The 20168-nt window shown below is 36.7% G+C and overlaps 5 protein-coding genes across 5 annotated transcripts; 1 reads left to right on the top strand and 4 right to left on the bottom strand.

Moving 5' to 3' along the window:
* Positions 1-6782: 6782 nt before the first annotated feature.
* On the bottom strand, positions 6783-7772 carry LOC110735610 (uncharacterized mitochondrial protein AtMg00810-like). The gene is made up of 2 exons (XM_021915799.1): positions 7295-7772; positions 6783-7186 (listed from the first exon to the last, which is right to left on the bottom strand). Exons 1-2 carry the CDS (start codon positions 7770-7772, stop codon positions 6783-6785), a joined length of 882 nt encoding a protein of 293 aa, XP_021771491.1.
* Positions 7773-14086: 6314 nt separating this feature from the next.
* On the bottom strand, positions 14087-14542 carry LOC110735608. The gene has a single exon (XM_021915798.1). It carries the CDS (start codon positions 14540-14542, stop codon positions 14087-14089), a length of 456 nt encoding a protein of 151 aa, XP_021771490.1.
* Positions 14543-15897: 1355 nt separating this feature from the next.
* LOC110735555 (adenylate isopentenyltransferase 5, chloroplastic-like) lies at positions 15898-16499 on the top strand. The gene has a single exon (XM_021915747.1). It carries the CDS (start codon positions 16035-16037, stop codon positions 16455-16457), a length of 423 nt encoding a protein of 140 aa, XP_021771439.1. The 5' UTR covers positions 15898-16034; the 3' UTR covers positions 16458-16499.
* On the bottom strand, positions 16482-17938 carry LOC110735607 (adenylate isopentenyltransferase 5, chloroplastic-like; the record flags this gene model as incomplete). Its single annotated transcript, XM_021915796.1, has 1 exon — positions 16482-17938. A coding segment is annotated over exon 1 (462 nt), but the record flags the coding sequence as incomplete, so codon positions are not given.
* A 479-nt stretch (positions 17939-18417) lies between these two features.
* On the bottom strand, positions 18418-19511 carry LOC110735606 (putative pentatricopeptide repeat-containing protein At1g12700, mitochondrial). Its single transcript, XM_021915795.1, has 3 exons — positions 18886-19511; positions 18724-18775; positions 18418-18525 (listed from the first exon to the last, which is right to left on the bottom strand). The coding sequence occupies exons 1-3, from the start codon at positions 19509-19511 to the stop codon at positions 18418-18420; spliced, it is 786 nt and encodes a 261-aa protein (XP_021771487.1).
* Positions 19512-20168: the final 657 nt, after the last annotated feature.

Here is a 20168-nt window from a genome sequence, read left to right as displayed (position 1 = left end):
CTGTCCTAGTTGATGTCTCTGCTGCAGGCTGGGTGCTGGGGTTGGTTGCTGCTGGTTTTCTAGGGTATTGCAGCTGTGGTTTTGCTGTCGTCTTGTGTTAGCTGGGCTGTGTTGTCTGTCTGTTGCTGGGCTAGGTTGCTGGTGTGCTCTTTTGGAGTTGTATAACTTTTATTCTTCTTTGTCTTCCGGTTTTACATCAAGTACAAATGCTCCACCCTCCATCCCAGCTGTTATCGAAAATTCAAATAGTCACTTGGATGATGATATATTCAAGGTAATCAATTTCTGATTATTGTGGTTTACAAAATTAATAATTTTATGTTTTAATTTTATTATTTAATAAAAGCATTTTGTTTGAACTTTTCTAGTATGTTGATAATGATGATGATGAGGAGGATGACACATCAAATCGGCCATCGATGGAGATTGATTCTTATTTGTGTACTCCTCGACAACCAATTTATGAAGGGCAGAAGTACGATGTTCTTAAGTATTGGGAATCTCAAAGTAGTGTGTACCCCATATTAGCTGTTATGGCTAGGGATGTTTTGGCCATTCCTATTACATCGGTAGCCTCAGAGTCTTCTTTTAGCATGGGTGGTCGTATTTTAAACAAGTATAGGAGTGCGCTTTTGCCTAAGAATGTTGAGGCGTTGGTGACCACACAAAATTGGTTACGTGGTTATGATTGTGATATTGAAGAAGACGTCCTTGAAATTGGTAAAGTAGTGATAGATGAAAGTTTTGCATCTAATTAAGAAGACATGGATGTTGTATTGTAGTGAACTAGTGATGCTTAATATATATTGTGTTGCTTCATTGCTAAAATGTTTTAATCTCATAGAACAAGTATTAATAGTTTTAGTCACATTACATATTGATATGTTGTTCCTTTTTTTATCTCGAGTTATTGGTTATTATTTATGTCCCGCTAAATATTCATCTTGACCTGCAACCGACTCACTTCGTAAATGATCTGCATCGACCCACACTGACCCACCCAATAACCACTCCTAGTAGTAAGTAGTTTGTAAACGGTTCGATTTATAAGGATTCGGTTCATAAACAGTTCGGTTTATAAATGGTTCGGTTTATAAACGGTCCGGTTTATAAACGGTTCGGTTTGTAAACGGTTCGGTTTATAACGGTTCGGTTTATAACGGTTTTTATGCCAGTTTAAACGGTTTCGGGTTAGAAACGGTTCGGTTTATTTTCGGTTCGGTTTCCTTTCCAGTTCGGTTTAGATTTGGTTCGGTTCTAAAACGGTTTAACATTACTCGGATCGGTTCGGTTTCGGGTTTACTAAAATGCGGTTCGGGTCGGTTTTCGGTTTCAAAAAATCGGTTTTTAATCGGTTCGGTTCTCATTCGGATCGGTTTGAATCGGTTCGGTTTCACCGGTTCGGTTTGGTTTTTGACAGTGCTAGCTGCCATCAAACATTTGAATGATTAACGTATGCCTCCACGGCTTGATTAGACCCATATATCCAAGGCTGCCATCAAATCACTAACTATGACACTACATAATATAGTAGTCACCGAAAGTGTTCGTTTTATTGTATGATCAAAATATTATTTAATTAAAATAATTTGAATAGCCATCAGATAGATTAAACGTGTTTTTATAACTTTTTGTTTTGCATTAACATTTAACAACATTCGTCAACTTGTCCCCCCGACTTTTCACAAGTTGTGAATCTTGTGATGTTGTCTTTACTTTTTCTTTCCTTTTTCATATATTTTTTTTTATATTAATTTAATTTAGTTTGTAATTTTATTTTTAGTGGATAATGATATGATCTTTACCAACTTCATCAAATTTTCAAATGTTTAGTGGAATTTAAGCGGTACACCCGGAAGGAACGAACATTAGCCACGCATTGTTTATGGTTTTACTATTCTCTAGTTGAGCTAAAAACACTATTTGACCAATTGTGCATTTGAGCATTGGAGATATTATTTTTATAAACGATAATAATACCTCTCTCTTAAAATAAAATTCAGTTGACAAATGAAGTGTTTAACAAAATATAGTTGTGGAGGTATATCAACACTTCCCTATTTAACAAAACATATTGTAAATAAGGTATTTTAAAATAAAATAAAATTATATTGTGATAATAAAAATGAAACATGATATGATCTTGAGATATATATTATCCTAAAATTTTACGGGGCACTATGTATATTTTTATATTTTTCTAGCAACACGTCTTGTGTGTGGCTGGCCACACGGTGTGGCCGGTTGTAAAAGAATTAAGTAACTACTATAACATTGACCGAGTAACCCCTACAACATTGACAAAGTAACCCTTGTAACACTGACCAAGTAATCCATGTAACACTGATCGAAAAACCCCTGTATTACTGACCGAGTAACCCCTATTATGTCTGGTCACACTATGGGACTAACCACACATAATTAAGAATTTGTGTTTTTCTAGATTTTTTGGGAGATCATTCTCTTCCTTGAAAATCTAATCTGTTGAATAAGATTATCCGCTAAATTTGAAAAACTATAATGTTTGTTGAGCTTAGAGGATCAAGTTACACGAACATGTAGCAGGAGGGAAGAAATCTCGGAAAGTAGGTGAATCAATTACGTTGTTGTTTGAAAACTTAAACTCTTTCCCTCCCAATAAATAGTTTCTTATAGTAATATATATGACTAATATGAGGTTATGACTATGAGCCTATGAACATTGAAAACTTTATCCTATACTCCGTAACTAGGATCATGATGCACATCGTGTTTTGAAGAATGAACATACAGTTCAAAAATATGAACATTTATTTGTAGGAAATTTTGTCAACAACTAAAAATTTAAGTCCCTATTTTGAAAACAACTACCTTTTAAGAAAAAAAATTTAAAACAAGGAAATTTTCACTTTTGCTACCACTAAAACACCCCTGTTTCACTTTTGCTACTCCTCAAAAATTTTATTTTATTTTGCTACCACCTAAATCACATAATTTAAATTTCACTACCACTTAACGGAATCTATTAGGGTTCCATTAAGTTTATTAAAAAAAAAAAATTAAATGTTTACAAAAAAAAAAAAAAACCCAGCCATCCCCTTCCCCCGCCCGTCAGCCACCCTCCTCCATCCCTTTCCTCCACCTATGCAGCCCACCACCCCTCCCGTCAGCTAGCCTCACCCCTCCCCCCTGCCGGCGACCGGCGCCCAAAGCGTCGGCCGGCGCCGACAACCCTAACAACCACCCCCCTCAACCCCACCACTAGAAAATGCGTTAGACTAGCTAACTCACCAGCCCACCACCACCACCGACTCCCTCCTAAACCCAGACTAGCCATCACCACCACCGACTCCCTCCTAAACCCAGACCAACCACCATCACCCATCACTGACATCCCCAAAATCAAAGCTCACCATCGCCAACAACCCCTAAACCTAAATCCACCATCGTTGAACCCAAATCGAAGGTCGCCATTGCCGAAAACTCAAACCCACCCACAAAACCCAACCCAAAACCAACCACGAAATCCCCCACTCATAGTCTCCCACGATACCCAACCCAAAACCACCCGCAATACCCAACCCAGAACCACCCACGATCCCAACCCAGAACCACCGTACCAAAAACCAAACCACCAACCCCTCAAACAAGAGAGAAGGGGGATGGGGTTTCGTGATGGTGGAGGAAGGGGGGTGGGGTTTCACGGGTTAGGGGTTTGGGCTAGGGTGGTGGCGCGACGGGGAAATGGGAGGGGAAGGGGTTAGGATCTGCCAAGGGGGATGGCTGGGCTGGTGGTTGGAAGGGGTGATGCGGGCCAGGTGGCTGTGGGATGGAGGGGAGTGGCAGGGGAAGGGGATTGGTGGCTGGGGAAGGAGGAGAGAGAGAGGCAGGGTTGAAGTGGGGCCCACAAACGGCAATAGTAACAAATTTCGTCAACTGGTTGCAAATTTTAACAAATGTGATTTTAGGTGGTAGCAAAATAAAATAAAATTTTTTAGGGGCAGCAAAAGTGAAACAGGGGTGTTTTAGTGGTAGCAAAAGTGAAAATTTCCTTAAAACAACTACCACAAACTTGTAAAAATTTAGAATAGCACTACCACTCTTAAATTTCCGGCAAGAATCTCCGGTGAGCGGATCCCACTTTCTACCTTTCCCTCCAATTTTTGTTGCTCTCTTCTCTCTATATAACTGCTAATGTTCGTTTTCCAATTGAACAAAATTTCCTAATTTTTTCTTCCAAATTTCTTCCTTTTTTCACCAATTGAGCAAGAGGAATAATTTTTGGAACATTACATTAGGTAATTTGAGAATTTTATATGCTAATTAGGGTTCTTAATGACTAAAAATTAGGGAAATTAGGGTTTTGTAATTTTTTGCTTTTTGGGTAAACTGAATGGATTTATCGACATTAGGGTTTATTAATTGGTTGTTATCCATGTATTTGCAGGATTGTTGCGAATTGAATCATGTCCAATTCATCCTATGAATCAGCTCGTCCTTTTCCTAACAAGTGTTATTGTGGAATCCCCGCAAAGTGGAAACTTCTTGGACCAGCACCAATCTTGGAAGAAGGTTTGTTGCCTGTAAGTTTTACGATGCCTATACTGGTAGGCGTGGATGCAAGTTTTTTGAATGGATTGATGTAGAGATTGTGGAATGGCAAAGGGTCATTACCAACCAGCTTGTGTTGGAGAAGAAGTTGATGAAGGCAGAAATAGCTAATTTGAAGCAAGAGGTTTGTTTGCTGCAAGATCAAAAAGCAAGCTTGGTTGAGCAAAATGAAAAATTCAGCAAGAAATTGAAGGGTTCATCCTTGAAATTAAAGAGAAGGGAAGGTAGTTGGGTCTGGAATAAAAGAGGGGCAATTAGGTAATTTCGGATGGTCAAATTGGAGGGAAAGGTAGTAAGTGGGACCCACTCACCACAGATTCTTGCCGGAAATTTAAGAGTGGTATGTAGTGCTACTCTAACTTTTTTACAAGTTTGTGGTAGTTGTTTTAATTTATTTTTTTAAAAGGTAGTTGTTTTCAAAACAGAGGCTTAAATTAGTAGTTGTTGACAAAATTTCCTTATTTGTATAATAATTACGAACATTGAGAGTGAGGGACAGTTTAAGTGGTTAGAGCTTCTCTTCCGATTTTAGAAGATCTTGGGATTGATTCTCACCCCTGCCCATTGTGGCTCAAAAAAAAAAATTACGAACATTACAGTCAGTCTATTTTTCTTACTTACTTCATCAATGAAAATGAACACATATATTTATTCTAAGAAAATAAAATAATATATGTTCCCAATTTTGGAGCTATATACATGTAATCATTTGGGACAACGGCCAATGGTGTGCATCGTAGGCGTATGATTCTATATACTATAGGATTGTGTTAGAAAATACATAAAAACACAATGAAGATCTGTAGCATAATTTACACAATCCTCTAAAGTTATTCAATTTATATTAGGTCTCGTTCTTTTAGATTACAATAATATAACTAAATAAACTAAACTTAAATATTGTTGTTGTTGTTGTTAATTTAATTTTCTGAACTAAAATTTTGAAAAACAACTCCAAAGAGCAGGACTAAACAGACATTTATATTCAAATTTTGCAAAACAATAAAAGTTTTAAAACAAATCCATTTTTTTAGTGTCGAGTCATTCTCCGTAGTTATTAAAATCCCGATCGATTAAATCTTAGAATCATACTATTTTATGATTAAGGTATATCCATACAATTTGATTTACTATTCTATCCGATTTTACACATTCCTCTTACTTAGTGAAAACCTTACAAGTTTAAAACATGCATATAAGGCTATTTATAAATATATATGGTCAATTATTGGTTGTTTAGTGGGTAAACAACTATTTTCTTAGTAATTAGGTAATTTTAACTTGCAATTTAAATATATTCAATTAAATTTAAATATGACATCTTGATTATGCATGTCCGTTGAATCTTATGATTCTACATTTCGATTTTGAATCCTCTTTCGATTCAAAGTAGAATCTCGATTTTGAGTGAGACACAAAAAGCAATGATATAGACATAATTGAATCACTTTTTTTTTTTTTTGATATAATAAGATTTAGTTATTGATATAAAAATCAAAAGACATATACTTAGAGATTTAGTTTTATAACATACACATATAACAATTGAATTGAATAAAATAAATATTTTTCTTTCTACAAAGCTACGATCATGCTTACATACCAAACGTTGTTTATACCCTCTTTCGAATTCATATCATGTTTTAAAATCGTGTTCAAAGAGGGTGTTTCTCAATCTATGTAATTGTGAAGATAAATTTCATATGATTCATCTGATGTAATTAAAAGATTAACTTTTTTTTTTTTAATTTGCATAAATCTTGTTAGATAATGTAAACTCCTTGGGTTGGAGTGTATTCCATTGCTCCATATATATAGGGTTAGAGCCATGAGTCCTATTATCATAGGAAATCTCAAAAGATATCTATCGAATATTCACAAAACTATATCCTTCTGTACAAGATAATATCTAGAATATTTATCATATTCTATCACACCTCCGCAGTCTTAGCGGGAGGAGGACGGACGCTGAGACTGGATCTAAACTCCAAAATTAGCTGTTAAGGGAGGCCTTTCGTGAAAATGTCTGCAAACTGATAACGAGATGTAACGTGCAAGACCCGTACATGCCCCAACGCCACCTTCTCACGAACGAAATGAATGTCCATTTCGATGTGCTTGGTGCGTTGGTGCTGTACGGGATTATGAGATAAATAAATTGCACTGACATCATCACAATAAACAACAGTGGCCTACCGAAGAGGGCAGTGTAACTCCAAAAGTAGATTACAAAGCCAACATGCCTCAGAAACAACGTTAGCGGCGCCTCGATATTCAGCCTCTGCACTAGATTTTGAAAAAGTAGGTTGACACTTAGACGACCAGGAAATGAGATTATCCCCTAGAAAGCAACGGTAACCCGAGGTCGAACGACGGGTGTCTGGACACCCGCCCCAATCTGCATCAGTATAAGTAATCAAGTGCATGGATGAAGAAGGATATAAGTGTAACCCGTGATCAATGGAGTCCTGAATGTAACGCAGAATGCGTTTCAATGCATCATAATGAGCCTGTCTGGGATCATGCATGAATAAACACACCTGCTGGACTGCATAAACTATGTCAGGGCGAGTGAAAGTGAGGTACTGTAGTGCACCTGCAAGACTATGATAGAGTGTTGGATCACGAAACTGAGGGCATGTCTCTGCACAAAGCTTGGATTAAGTATCCACTAGAGTCGCCGTAGGTTTACAACTAGCCATGCCTGCGCGCTCTAGAATCTCCTGTGCATATTTCTTCTGAGACAAAAACATATATGAAGGAGTACGAGTAACAACAATGCCCATAAAATAATTGAGTGGACCTAAGTCAGTCATTGGAAATCCAGTGCGTAAGTGAGAAATGATGCGGTCACATAACAGATTTGAGGAAGTAACCAACAAAATATCATCAACATATAATAGCAAATATGCCATGTCTTTCCCATGTCGGAAAATAAATAATGAATTGTCACTTTTAGCAATGACAAACCCCATCTGCAAGAGAAATTTAGCAAACCACTGATACCAAGCCCTTAGAGCTTGTTTTAAACCATATAGAGCCTTGCGAAGCCTGCAAACATGGCCCAGAAAACGCTTGTCAACAAACTCGGGAGGTTGATGCATGTACACACACTCATTCAGATCGCCATGCAAAAAGGCATTTTTCACATCAAGTTGGTGAATAGACCACTGACGAGCCATAGCCAAACTCAAAAAGTGCGTATAGTGGCCGGTTTAACAACCGGACTGAAGGTTTCATCACTATCAACACCTTCTACCTAAGACCTGCCATCACAAACTAATCGAGCTTTGTGTCTTTCAAGATCACCATTAGCATTCATTTTTTGACGAAATAACCACATACAGTTATCAATGTTCACCCCTGCAGGCCTAGGAACCAAATCCCATGTCCCCGTTTCAATTAAAGCACTATATTCATCACGTATCGCAACATTCCAATTTGGGTCGGAAATGGCTTGTTTGTGATTTTTTGGAAGCGGGGAACGAATGATGGCAGATAGACCGAACTTCGGGTTTGGTTTAACTATTCCGTGCTTAGACCGAGTTTGCATGTAAGGTGATAATGGCGGTGGTCTAGTTGGAGTAATTGGCGTTAGGCCGTGAAGGGGAGTTGGTGTGTATTGGATGAGGTGCTTGGAGAAGGGCTTGGGCTGATTTGAGTGGTGTGAGGTAGTTGGCAAAGTGGGTTGTTGGGGTTGTTGCTGGGCCGTAGGTGTGTGGTTTGTGGAAGTAGCCTGCCGGGCCGTAGGAGGGGATGGCAGTGAAGGCCACAGCCCAGCTGTGGCTGATGGAACAGCGCCACAACCGGCATGTGGAGTGGGCTGCTCTGTGTGGCGTGCTGGCTGGGTTGTTGGCCGCAACCCACCTGTGGCCTGCTGAGCAGTGCCATAGCCCGCCTGTGGAGTGGGCTGGTTGGGTGTGCGTGGTGTGGGTTGCATACGGATGTGGTGTTGCAAGATTGGTGAAGGGTCATCCGACGCTAGAAAATCATAGTCATTCGATTGAAACTTAGTGAGATGAGTAAATGGAAGAGTATTTTCATCAAAAGTGCCATGACGAGAGATTATGATTTTATTGGTGATGATCTCCAAACACCTATAGCCTCTATGATCGGGAGGATAGCCCAAGAAAACACATGGGGTGGAGCGAGGTGCAAGCTTATGAGGCATTGTTGCTGATAAGTTCGGGAAACAAACACACCCAAAGACCCTAAGATGAGCATAGGACGGGACAACCCCAAATAAAGCTTGAGCCGGAGTGATTTGATTGAGAGTTTTGGTAGGCATAATATTTAGGAGATAAGTGGCCGTTTCTAAGGCATAATGCCAAAAGGCCGGTTGAAGTGATGCATGAAACAATAGAGTACACTTAACATTGTTAAGAGTACGAATCATGCGTTCGGCTTTGCCATTTTGAGAAGATGTGTGAGGACAAGAGAAGCGAAAAACCAATCCATTTTTGACACAAAATAATTTGAACGGGTCATTGTCAAATTCTCGACAATGATCACTTTGAAAAGATTTAATAGAACGTTCAAATTGGGTTAGAACATATTGTCGAAAATTGAGAAAGGTTTGAAAAGCTTGAGACTTATATACAAGAGGAATAGTCCACACATAATGAGTATAATCATCCAATAGAACTAGATAATATTTGTGACCTTTATCACTACGAATAGGAGAAGTCCACAAATCGGCATGAATAATGTCAAAAGTAGAATAAGTAGTGCTATTGGAATTAAGAAAAGGCAAGCGAGTATGTTTTCCTAATTGACAACCTACGCAAATAGTGGAGTCGTGCTCCTTATTACAATCAATCAAATTTTTACTTCTAAGAAAATTAAAGGTGGGTGCCCCTGGATGTCCTAAGCAGTTGTGCCACGTGGATGAAGACAAGGTTGTGACTCACCCGACCTGAACCCAACCCTAGACCCGAGTTAACCCGAGTATTTGAGACCCGAACCGAACATGAACTGACCTGGAGATGACTCGACCTAAATATAATCCGTAAAATATTGACTTGAACCGAACCCGACCTAAACCGAAATTGAACCAAACCCGTTTTAACCTGAATTTAACCCGACCTGAATTCAACCCGACCTATTCCTAACCGGACCCGAATTTAACCCGACCTATTACTAACTCGACTCGAAATTAACCCCAATCTGTCACTAACCCGACCCGAATTCAACCCGACTTGTTATTGACCCGAAATTAACTAGAAATCTAGGATTACGTCATATCATTTTTTCCCCCTAATTCTATGAGTTATTTTCCTTTTAAAGCTTATTCAAATATTTTTAATAAAATTCTCTATTATCAAATGTATTACAATTTATATGTCTCAAAAAAACCTATAAAAATTTATGAATACCACTACTTTTTGGATGCATGTGCATTCTTTATTTAAATTTAGTAACTACGATTTACGAATACTACCACTTTTTAGGTGCAAGTTCATTCGATATTTCAATTAAGCAATTATGATTTACGAATACTATTACTTTGTAGGTGCATGTGCATTAATGTAGTCAATTACGGTTTACAAATACTATTTGACCTTAGGCTTGGTTGTTTTATTTTATATTTTATAAAAAAAAAATTCAAATAAAAAAAAGTTAAAAAAAATAATAATTTCGGATAATGATTGAATTGAATGTGATAATGATTGAATGCGAGCATAAGTATATGACAATGACCCGATGATAATCTGACCCAAATAATTTACCTGTACCCGATCATGACTTGACTTGTCTGAATTCGAGAAAGTGGTGACCCGAACTAGAGTTGTTAAAAGGCTTTTATCGGTCTTTTATTTTTCTAATTTTATTATTCATTTATCTATTTAATCTTATTTAAATGTTTTAAATAATGCCATTTAAATGTCTTAAAAACATGCCATTTAAAAAAACGTGAACTCGGATATGAACTTATAAAAAATAAATAAGTTTAGATATATAATTTCAAATAAAATAAGTTTAGAAAAAAAAATTATTGTATTTTAACTTATATAAACTAAACCTAATTTATCCGCATTTATATGAACTTATTGTATTTTATCTAAACATGTCATCTCGAATATGAACTTATTTAAAATTGTTATCCCTAAAATAAGTGGAATCAATGTGAATAGATTAGAATAGGGTTTGAACTTATCTTCTACAAATCTAAACTAAACCTTTTTTATTGGAATTAATATGAACTTATTATGTAGATCTTATCTAAACTTATTAGAACTTATTACCTCGAATTTAAACTTATCTGAAATTATTTCTCTTACAATAAATGAAGTAATTGATAATGATTATTAAACGTGAATGTCATTACATGAACTATTAACAAACCGACCCAAAAAATGTACCCAAACCTGATATGACCCGACCTGAAATCAACCCGATATCCATATCAATAACTATATACTAAAATACACACCAGCAATGACACGTGTCATCTCCTGGTGTGTCCTTATTTAATTTTTTTTTTAAGAAAAACATATTTCAAAAAGATCTTATACTAAATTAATGACTATTTTCATTAATATAGTAATTACTTTTAAAAAAAAAGATTTAGTATATTCTGTATCTTTAAACATACAAGATTGACAACTATAAATAAAAAAAAAAAAAATACTCCGTAATCAGATTTAACATATTTTGTGACTTTTGTACTACAAGAAAAATTATCATTGTTATGATTTACCTAAATATTTATCTAATTGTGTAACATTAACTTTATACTAAAGAGCAAATTTTGCTTGCCAAAATAATTTATTTCAATATATTTTTGTCCCTTCCCATTTACTTCCTGTTATTATTATGGAAACTCTAAATAAATTGGTAATTTTAACAAATATGACAAGAACTAATATTTAATTTGATTAAAACAAATATGACTTCATAGTGCGATTTCCACTCGCCAATTTTTTTCCCCCTGCATATTCTAATTGCTTTTTTATTTGTTATTGTGTGAAATAAGGTTTGAAGTATGAAACATTATACCCCTCTATTTTGTAATTGAATGAAAACCACATATGCATTGAGACGGTAGTATCTGTATGACTATATTTAAATTCATGTATATATCACAAACATTAGTCAATGTGGTGTATGTAATTTACGCAAAAGTTAAATTGAGAAAATTGACAGAAATTCTTATATTTACATACTTTTTACTCATTTTGATAAATATTATTCATTTAATTATCAATTAATCAAGAAACACTTTTGGGTGTATTTTGCTCCTTTGTGTAAACAATAATTTTCATAAAAATGTGATTAGTGATCGTGTAAGATGTTTTGTTAAATATTGTCAAACGGATTAATAATAACTTTCACAATATCGTGCATGGTACGGGATCTAAACTAGTTAACCCAATATTTGAGACCCGAACCCGAACATCACTTGACTTGGAAATGATCCGACCTGATTATAACCTGCAACTTTTTTACTTGAACCAAACCCGACTTGAACCCGAACATGACCGGACTTGTAAATGATCCGACCTGATTGTAACCCGTAAATAATTGACTTGAACCGGACCCGACTTGAACCCGAGAAAGACCCGACCTGATTATAACCCGCAAATTATTGACTTGAACCGAACCCGAATCAAACCCGAGAATGACCCGACCTGATTATAACCGCAAATTATTGACTTGAACCGAACCCGACTCGAACCCGAGAATGACCCTAACCCGTTTTAACCCGTGAAAACCCGAATTAAACCCGACCTATTATTCACCCGACTCGAATGTAACCCGACTTGTTATTAACCCGACCCAGACCCGATAAGATGTATGACCCAACGTTACCGAATTAAGCATGACCCAACCAAAACCCGAGCCGTATAGGTTACAACATTAACTCGAAATGACCCGACCTGAGTTTACCCGACCCAAACCCGACCTGTTTACTCGAATTGACAGCTCTAGCTATGAGAGAAGTGGCTAGACATGTTGTCGATGCTGTGGTCACAGGATAAAAGGTCCCCGGTACTATTGCATCTGGTTATTAGATTCCCCGTTCGTAGATCCTTCACAGAAAAACCATTAGGATCAACCTTGATTGACACAAAATTATCAGAAGTAAACTTTCTAACAGAAATTAAATTTTTGTTAAGTTGGGGGGGCTAAGTAAACATCACACAAGGAAAGATATTTATTAGCAATAGTGGAATGACTATAACCCATAATTGGAATGCGTTGATCGTTACCCACTTGAATATAATTAGATGTGCTTAAATTAAAAAGGGGTAAGAGATTACCTGCATTATTTGTCATGTGGTAAGTGGCTCCAGAATCCATGTACCATTACGGATCGTAATTGGGAAGACTCATCGTTGCGAACGCATTTCCAAGCTCGGTTGGAGTCATTGTCGAACCATACTCCGATCCATGAGAAGAGGAAGCTGCATGGGACTGTTGAGGAGGCCCAAAGAAATAGGCCTGCTGTGGCCTTGTTTGCTGAGGCGGGTATGGAGGTCGTGGGCTAGCCCATTGTTGAGGATAAGGGAATGGCGCCTAACCCCATTGTGGGGAGGCTTGCTGGGCCTGATTGGGTGGGCCATTCCACTGTGAAGGCTGTTAAGGTGCGCCCCATTGTGGGCCTGATTGTTGTTGCTGCTGTTATGGAGAACCTTGGGCACGACCCCTGCCTCGTCCTCGGCCGCGACCACGACCACGGCCACTGGAGCTAGGGGTGAAAGTTCGGTTTGTGGTGTGGTTTATAGCCCAAACCGAAACCAAACCACATTAATTCGGTTTTAGGATTTTTCAAACCACACCGCACCATATTATTATTGAAACCGAACCAAACCACACCGTTTTAAATTCGGATTTTAAAAATAAAACCAAACCACACCAAAATTTTTCATCCTCTTCCATTTTGCTCCATCTAACTGGTCGTTCACTCCAACATCGCCCACATTGGTTGATATTGTAGGACATAAAAAAAACACAAGTTTTATTATTTTTTGGCTTTATATATGTAGGGTAGAAATTAGTTTTGGGCTAAGCTATAATTTGGATATGGGCCATAGTTCGGTTTGGATTTCAGTTTTTGGTTTTTCAAATCTTAAAGCCGAAACCAAACCATATTAATTCGGTTTTGGGATTCCTCAAACCGCACCGAACCATATTAGAAAAAAAACCGCACCATATTTCTAATTCGGCTTGGTTTGCAGTTTGGTTCGGTTTTAAACCGCATTAGTTTCACCCCTAACTTGAGCCGCCACCCTAACTAGCCGGTGCCACTTGCTGCTGTTGTGTGGCCGTCGAGTTCGTAGTGGTGCCGGATTGAGCCACAAAAGAGGATGCCTGTGATGATGAGTTATTGGCTCGCCATGACTCCTCAAGTAGCAACCGAGACCTCGCTGTTTCGAATGAAGGCAACGGGGTTGTTTGTTGTATCATTGCAGCAACAGTATCAAAATCCGTATTCACTAGTCCCGAAACTAGCCAAATGACGAGTTTTTGCTCTGACACAGGTTGATCAACATTAGCTAGTTGATCCTTCAATTTTTTTTAATTCTCGACAATAAGAAGAGATGTTAGAGGATTTTGATAGATGCAATTGATTAAATTGATTTTCCAGATAAACCGCCCTAGTGGTTTTGTTATCATGGAAAATTTCCTTAAGTTTATCCCAAACTTGTTGTGTTGTATCCCCTTTGCACAAGATTGTTTCTAGCAAATCAGTGGAGATAGTACCATAAATCCAATTCTTGACAATGGAATCAAGCCTTTTCCACATTGTGTCAGAAAGGTCTGTAGGATGTGGTGTTTTTGGGTCAATATGATCAAGAACATCAAAAGCATGAGCATGACACTCAAATAACTCAACCCAATTGGAATATGGGACTTTTTCACGATCAAGAATTAGAGGAATAGCATTCTTAATGTTATTAACACCAAGAACCGGATGAAAGGCTATGGATTCACCGTCCTTGACCATGGTGGAAGACGGCAGTGGTGTTAGGGGTGGCTTGGGGGGACGCCTAGGGCACAAAAGAAAAATAAAAAATTCAGGAAAAGGAAAAAAATTTGCGGAAGCTAGGTTTGATCTAAAACCTAGGCTGTGATACCATGTGAGATAATGTAAACTCCTTGGCTTGGAGTGTATTCCATTGATTCATATATATAGGGTTACAGCCATGAATCCTATTATCATAGGAAATCTCAAAAGATATCTACATAATATTCACAAAACTATATCCTTCTATACAAGATAATATCTAGAATAAATATCATATTCTATCAAATCTTTACCTAAAAACAATATGTACAATTTCCACCACAAGGGAACTTATTGCACTTAGAAAATCATCTTTTTCTTTTTTCATTATACTACAAAATGTGTTTTCTTTTTTGCAAAAGCAAGAAAAAAAAATTTAAAAAATCCATTGAAACCTTCAAAACAATGAAAATTTTATAGTTTTCGTTTGAAATATGAGTACCATAATGTTTTCATGATTATTTAGTTCATAATTGATAATTTTGTTCCAAGTAATCAATTATATTACTTTATTTTTGGTATAAAATAATATTATCAACATTTTTTTAATTTATCAAATTTTAGTTTTATATAAGTAACTTTTATTCTTATTTTATAGTTTCTCGAAAATTATTTATTTTATGTTGGATTAAAATTTTCAAAAATTATATTTGCATTATTATAGATATTAGAAGAAAAAATGTGTCCATTTTATAATGTGAAAAAACAAACCGATTACATTATTTATCATTAAAATAAAATGGTAGTCATTTTCAAACGACCGCTGTAAAAATATCCTCACAACATTTACATAACCTTATTTCTTAATTTTTTCTTAGAATTTTTAATTTTATTTCTTACATTACTAATGTTATCAATATATTTCGTGCATTATTTACATGGTTACATGTACTCCAATGATTGTATATACATAAGTCACTTAAAGTGGAAGTTACAATAAAGATTGAATAACTCTAAGCATTTATTAAAGCCCTAGTGGGTGTCTTCTCACCAAAAACATGAAAAAAAATCAAGTCGTGTGTCTACCATCCGTCTAACGCAATAGTGTATAAAATTTACCTAATGCAAAGGATAATAGGATGAAATAACTCCTAAATCCTCGCGCAAGCTAACTAGCTAAGTCATCAATAATATAGAATACAGACAAAATATACACTTAGTCAATATCAAAATTTCCATCAACCACCGAATTTTTATTAGTAGAAAAAATTGATCTATTTACGTTAATGTTCATTATTTTTCTTATATATATGGTCCCATGCAATGAACCATGTCTCACAAGTCAAAAACAACTAACTAGAGTTATACAAGAGAAAAAAGAGATCATAAAAACAATGGCCTCTTCAAAAGTTGTCCCACTTTTTCTAGTATTGTCATCATTAGTAGTAGGAATCTCAAAGGGTCAAAGTAGATGATTTCAAAGTAGTGAACCATGAGTCTCTCATACTCATTCTGCAAACACGCACAAACCCTCTTTCCTGGAGGGCTTAACTCGAGTTCTATGAACTTCCACAATAATCACAAGGATGAAGTGGTGGTTGTAATGGGTGCCACAGGTACAGGGAAGTCGAAACTTTCGATTGACTTGGCAATTCAACTTCAGGCTGAGATTATAAATTCCGATAAGATTCAAGTGTACAAAGGGCTGGATATTGTCACGAACAAAGTGACAGAAGAAGAGTGTAGGGGTGTACCCCATCATCTGTTAGGGATAATCGATCCTGATGTTGAATATAATGCTAATGATTTCCGGCATGATGCCTTGCTTGCTATTGAATCCATCATCGAACAAGACAAGCTTCCGATTATAGCAGGTGGATCGAACAAGACAAGCAAGGCAAGCTTCCGATTATAGCAGGTGGATCGAACAAGACAAGCAAGGCAAGCTTCCGATTATAGCAGGTGGATCCATCATTGATCCACCTGCTATAATCGGAAGCTTGTCTTGTTCGATGATGGATTCAATAGCAAGCAAGGCATCATGCCGGAAATCATTAGCATTATATTCAACATCAGGATCGATTATCCCTAACAGATGATGGGGTACACCCCTACACTCTTCTTCTGTCACTTTGTTCGTGACAATATCCAGCCCTTTGTACACTTGAATCTTATCGGAATTTATAATCTCAGCCTGAAGTTGAATTGCCAAGTCAATCGAAAGTTTCGACTTCCCTGTACCTGTGGCACCCATTACAACCACCACTTCATCCTTGTGATTATTGTGGAAGTTCATAGAACTCGAGTTAAGCCCTCCAGGAAAGAGGGTTTGTGCGTGTTTGCAGAATGAGTATGAGAGACTCATGGTCACTACTTCTAGTTGTCCGAGTTTAGATTCCATTATTAGAAATCATCTTTCGCAAGTTTTTCAAAGTGATATAACCCAAGCTGCAGGCTTGCTCCGCCTTCATTTTCATGATTGCTTCATTCAAGTAAATATTAATTTATAAAATTGTAAAAATTATGCGTATATCTTGTTGACTTTTCTACCTTTTTGTAGTCGTAATAACCTGATATGAGGTTTAAGGCAAAGACAACTTATTAATTATTATTGTAGCATATCTTAGTTACAATAATCTTGTAATTTCTAGTGGTTTCAAAGTGGATTTTATTAAATTATTGCTAATCATGACTTTTCATTAATTCTTAACAATGTAATTATTTTGTAAGGGATGTGATGGTTCCGTATTGTTGGATGGATCAGCTAGTGGTCCAAGTGAGAAGGATGCTCCTCCAAACTTGACGCTTAGGTCTCAAGCATTTCAGATTACAAATGATCTTCAATTCGTGTGCTTGTGCATCAACAGTGTGGACGAGTTGTGTCTTGTGCTGATATCACTGTCCTTGCAGCTCGTGACTCTGTTTATCTGGTATAATTACTTTTACATCCCCTATGGTTTATTGAATTAGGTGATAAATATTTCTATGCTTTCAAATTATAAGACAATATATTTTGAAACCTACATCTGATCTTTATTTGAGCATATTCATGGTTAATATGGAATTACTTGCTCATGTTCCTTTACTATTATTACACTTTACACGGTTTTGAGTTTACGATCATGCATGCAATGTTGATATGGAATTTCTTGCTTATGTTCCTTTACTATTATTACACTTTACACGGCTTTGTATAGATATAAATTTCCAAACCAATCGAATTGACAGTACACATACCTCCAGAGAAGGGGAATCATTCAAGGAATCAATTCTTTTAGATAGAAGAAAAGATAAAAGCTTCTTCTATCTAAAAGAATATATGTACAAATTTCTAGTTCAAATCCCCTAAAGATAAACCATAACATGACGATTTAACATTCAGCAGCCGCACATACCTTAATTATATAGCCAAGATATTGCACTATGATGTCCAGCGTTAATCTCTCGTGATCAAGATTTTTCTTTTCTAGTAATTCAGAGAGGAAAGAGATTAGCTGATTGGTTATCAATTGCATAGCCAAATTGTCCAATGCTTGCAACTATAATGTGTCAGATGGTTGAGTTGAGTGATGTGCTTAATTCCCAAGTTCCATCTGATTTGTATTCTGCATATAAGAGTTTGGCTAGTGTATGAGTAAAAAACAAAAGGTGTTGCTATACTTCTGAAATGATCCATGCAATTAATGGTTACTAAGTTTTCATGAATCATGGGACACATTCTGGCAAAGACATTCCCCACTTCATGCAAAGGAACATTATAATATATGACAGCAGCACAAGAAAAGCAAGACAAAGAAAAGGGAACCAAAGCTGTGCTAAAAATAGTTCTTGGATTATTTTAAGTGAAGATATCAGCATCAAGCAATAAGAATGAGCTATTGTTCAAAGTTTGATGATAAATTATCTGAAAGATTGGCTAGTATCCAAAAGACAGAAAGCAATTGCAACGATTGATCTTCATTCAGCTTCATCATATAAGTTTCCTGCAATAATTCAAAGTCATTAGAAACACCTCAATAAAGGTTCCTGCATTACTTGAAAATCAGTCCACGATACAATTTGAGATTTCTAGTATTTCAGAATATGCACTATACAGTATATAAGAAGAGAGGGGAAAAACAGAGCAATGAATTTTACTACAGCACAAAGCATAACACAATTTACACTTCTTGACGCTTTACAATTGGAAAATCATGGAAAAGACTAGACACCCTAGCATCAGCAGTTAATTTACTGTAATAGAAATATAAATAGATACCTCACGAAGAACAATTTGATTAATATCTAAGGTCCAAAAAAAGCTCCAATCTTAGCAAACTTGCCCTACAATTCATTTGATAAACTTCTGAAGCAGGCCCTTGGGCGAGTCACTTATGTTATCAGAAGACAAGAGGTCAACAAATAATGCGAAAGTGTCTGCATCAGCTTCAAACTCTTTACCTACCATAAGATCACGATAGTATAATGCTTTTGCATCATTATTGAGAATATATCCTCTGATGATTGTATTATAGGTGATACCATCAGGGAAACAACCGTTGTCCTCCATTATCCTCAATAATCGAGCAGCTTCAGTCATGAGCCCTTTCTTGCAGTAGCCTTTAACAAATATATTGTATGTTTTAGAGCTAGGCTGCAGACCCTTTGACACAAGATCAGAGAAGAATTTTGCTGCATCTTCAAGTTGCCCAGCCTCACACAAGCTGTCCATAAGGATACTGTACGTGACAGTATCAGGCTTAATACCTTTATCCTCCATATCTTCAAGTAATGCCACTGCCTCATCAAGCCGTTTACATTTACATAGGCCATCAAGCAATGAACTATATGAGACAACATCAGGAGTAACTCCGTGAGCTTGCATATCAATGAACAACTGGCGTGCAAGTGTAAGTCTATTGGCTTTACACGAGCCATCAATAAGGGTGTTAAAGGTTACAACATCTGGTGTTATTCCTTTCTGAAACATATTTTCTAATACAGTAAGAGCCTTATCAGTGTTTTTGAGTTTGACATATCCATTGATCATAGAATTGAAGCTCACAACCATTTTGTTCCATGAGGTCAAGTAGCTTTTCAGCATCTTCCATCTGACCACGCAAACAATAACCATCAAGTAAAGCATTGCAAGTAAAGATGTTTGAAGTAACACCTTTATGAGTCATGAGCTGCAATGTGGCTTGTGCTTCCTTAACAAATCCATCTTTACAAAACATGTCAACCAGTATGCTGAAGGTTGTAACATCAGGTGCTATGTAGTGAGAGCACTGGCATTGTCGCCGATACTACAAAGGCCTTTGAAAATAGCACCATAGGTAACTATATTTGGTTGGAAACCTAACTTGATAATCTTATTCAACAGCTGAGTAGCAAGGGGAAGCTTACCACAATGGACATAGCCATTAATCAAGGAATTATAGGTAACACAATCAGGGGATAACCAAGCTTGAGACTTTTACCAAGAAGAGAAAACCCAAAATCGATAAAGCCCAAGTGGCAGTAAGAATTGGCGAGAATGGTGAGGGAATAATTGTCAGGAGGAAGGCCAAGTAAGTCAAGGCGTCTGGAGAGAGAAATAATGGTGGAATGAGGATGAAGCCATTTCAATTTGGAAATGGCAGTAAAG

Source organism: Chenopodium quinoa, unplaced genomic scaffold (assembly GCF_001683475.1).
Source record: "Chenopodium quinoa cultivar QQ74 unplaced genomic scaffold, ASM168347v1, whole genome shotgun sequence".
Taxonomy (NCBI): domain Eukaryota; kingdom Viridiplantae; phylum Streptophyta; class Magnoliopsida; order Caryophyllales; family Amaranthaceae; genus Chenopodium; species Chenopodium quinoa.
Note: the sequence above shows the minus strand (reverse complement) of the source record. Positions and strands in the feature narration are given on the sequence as shown.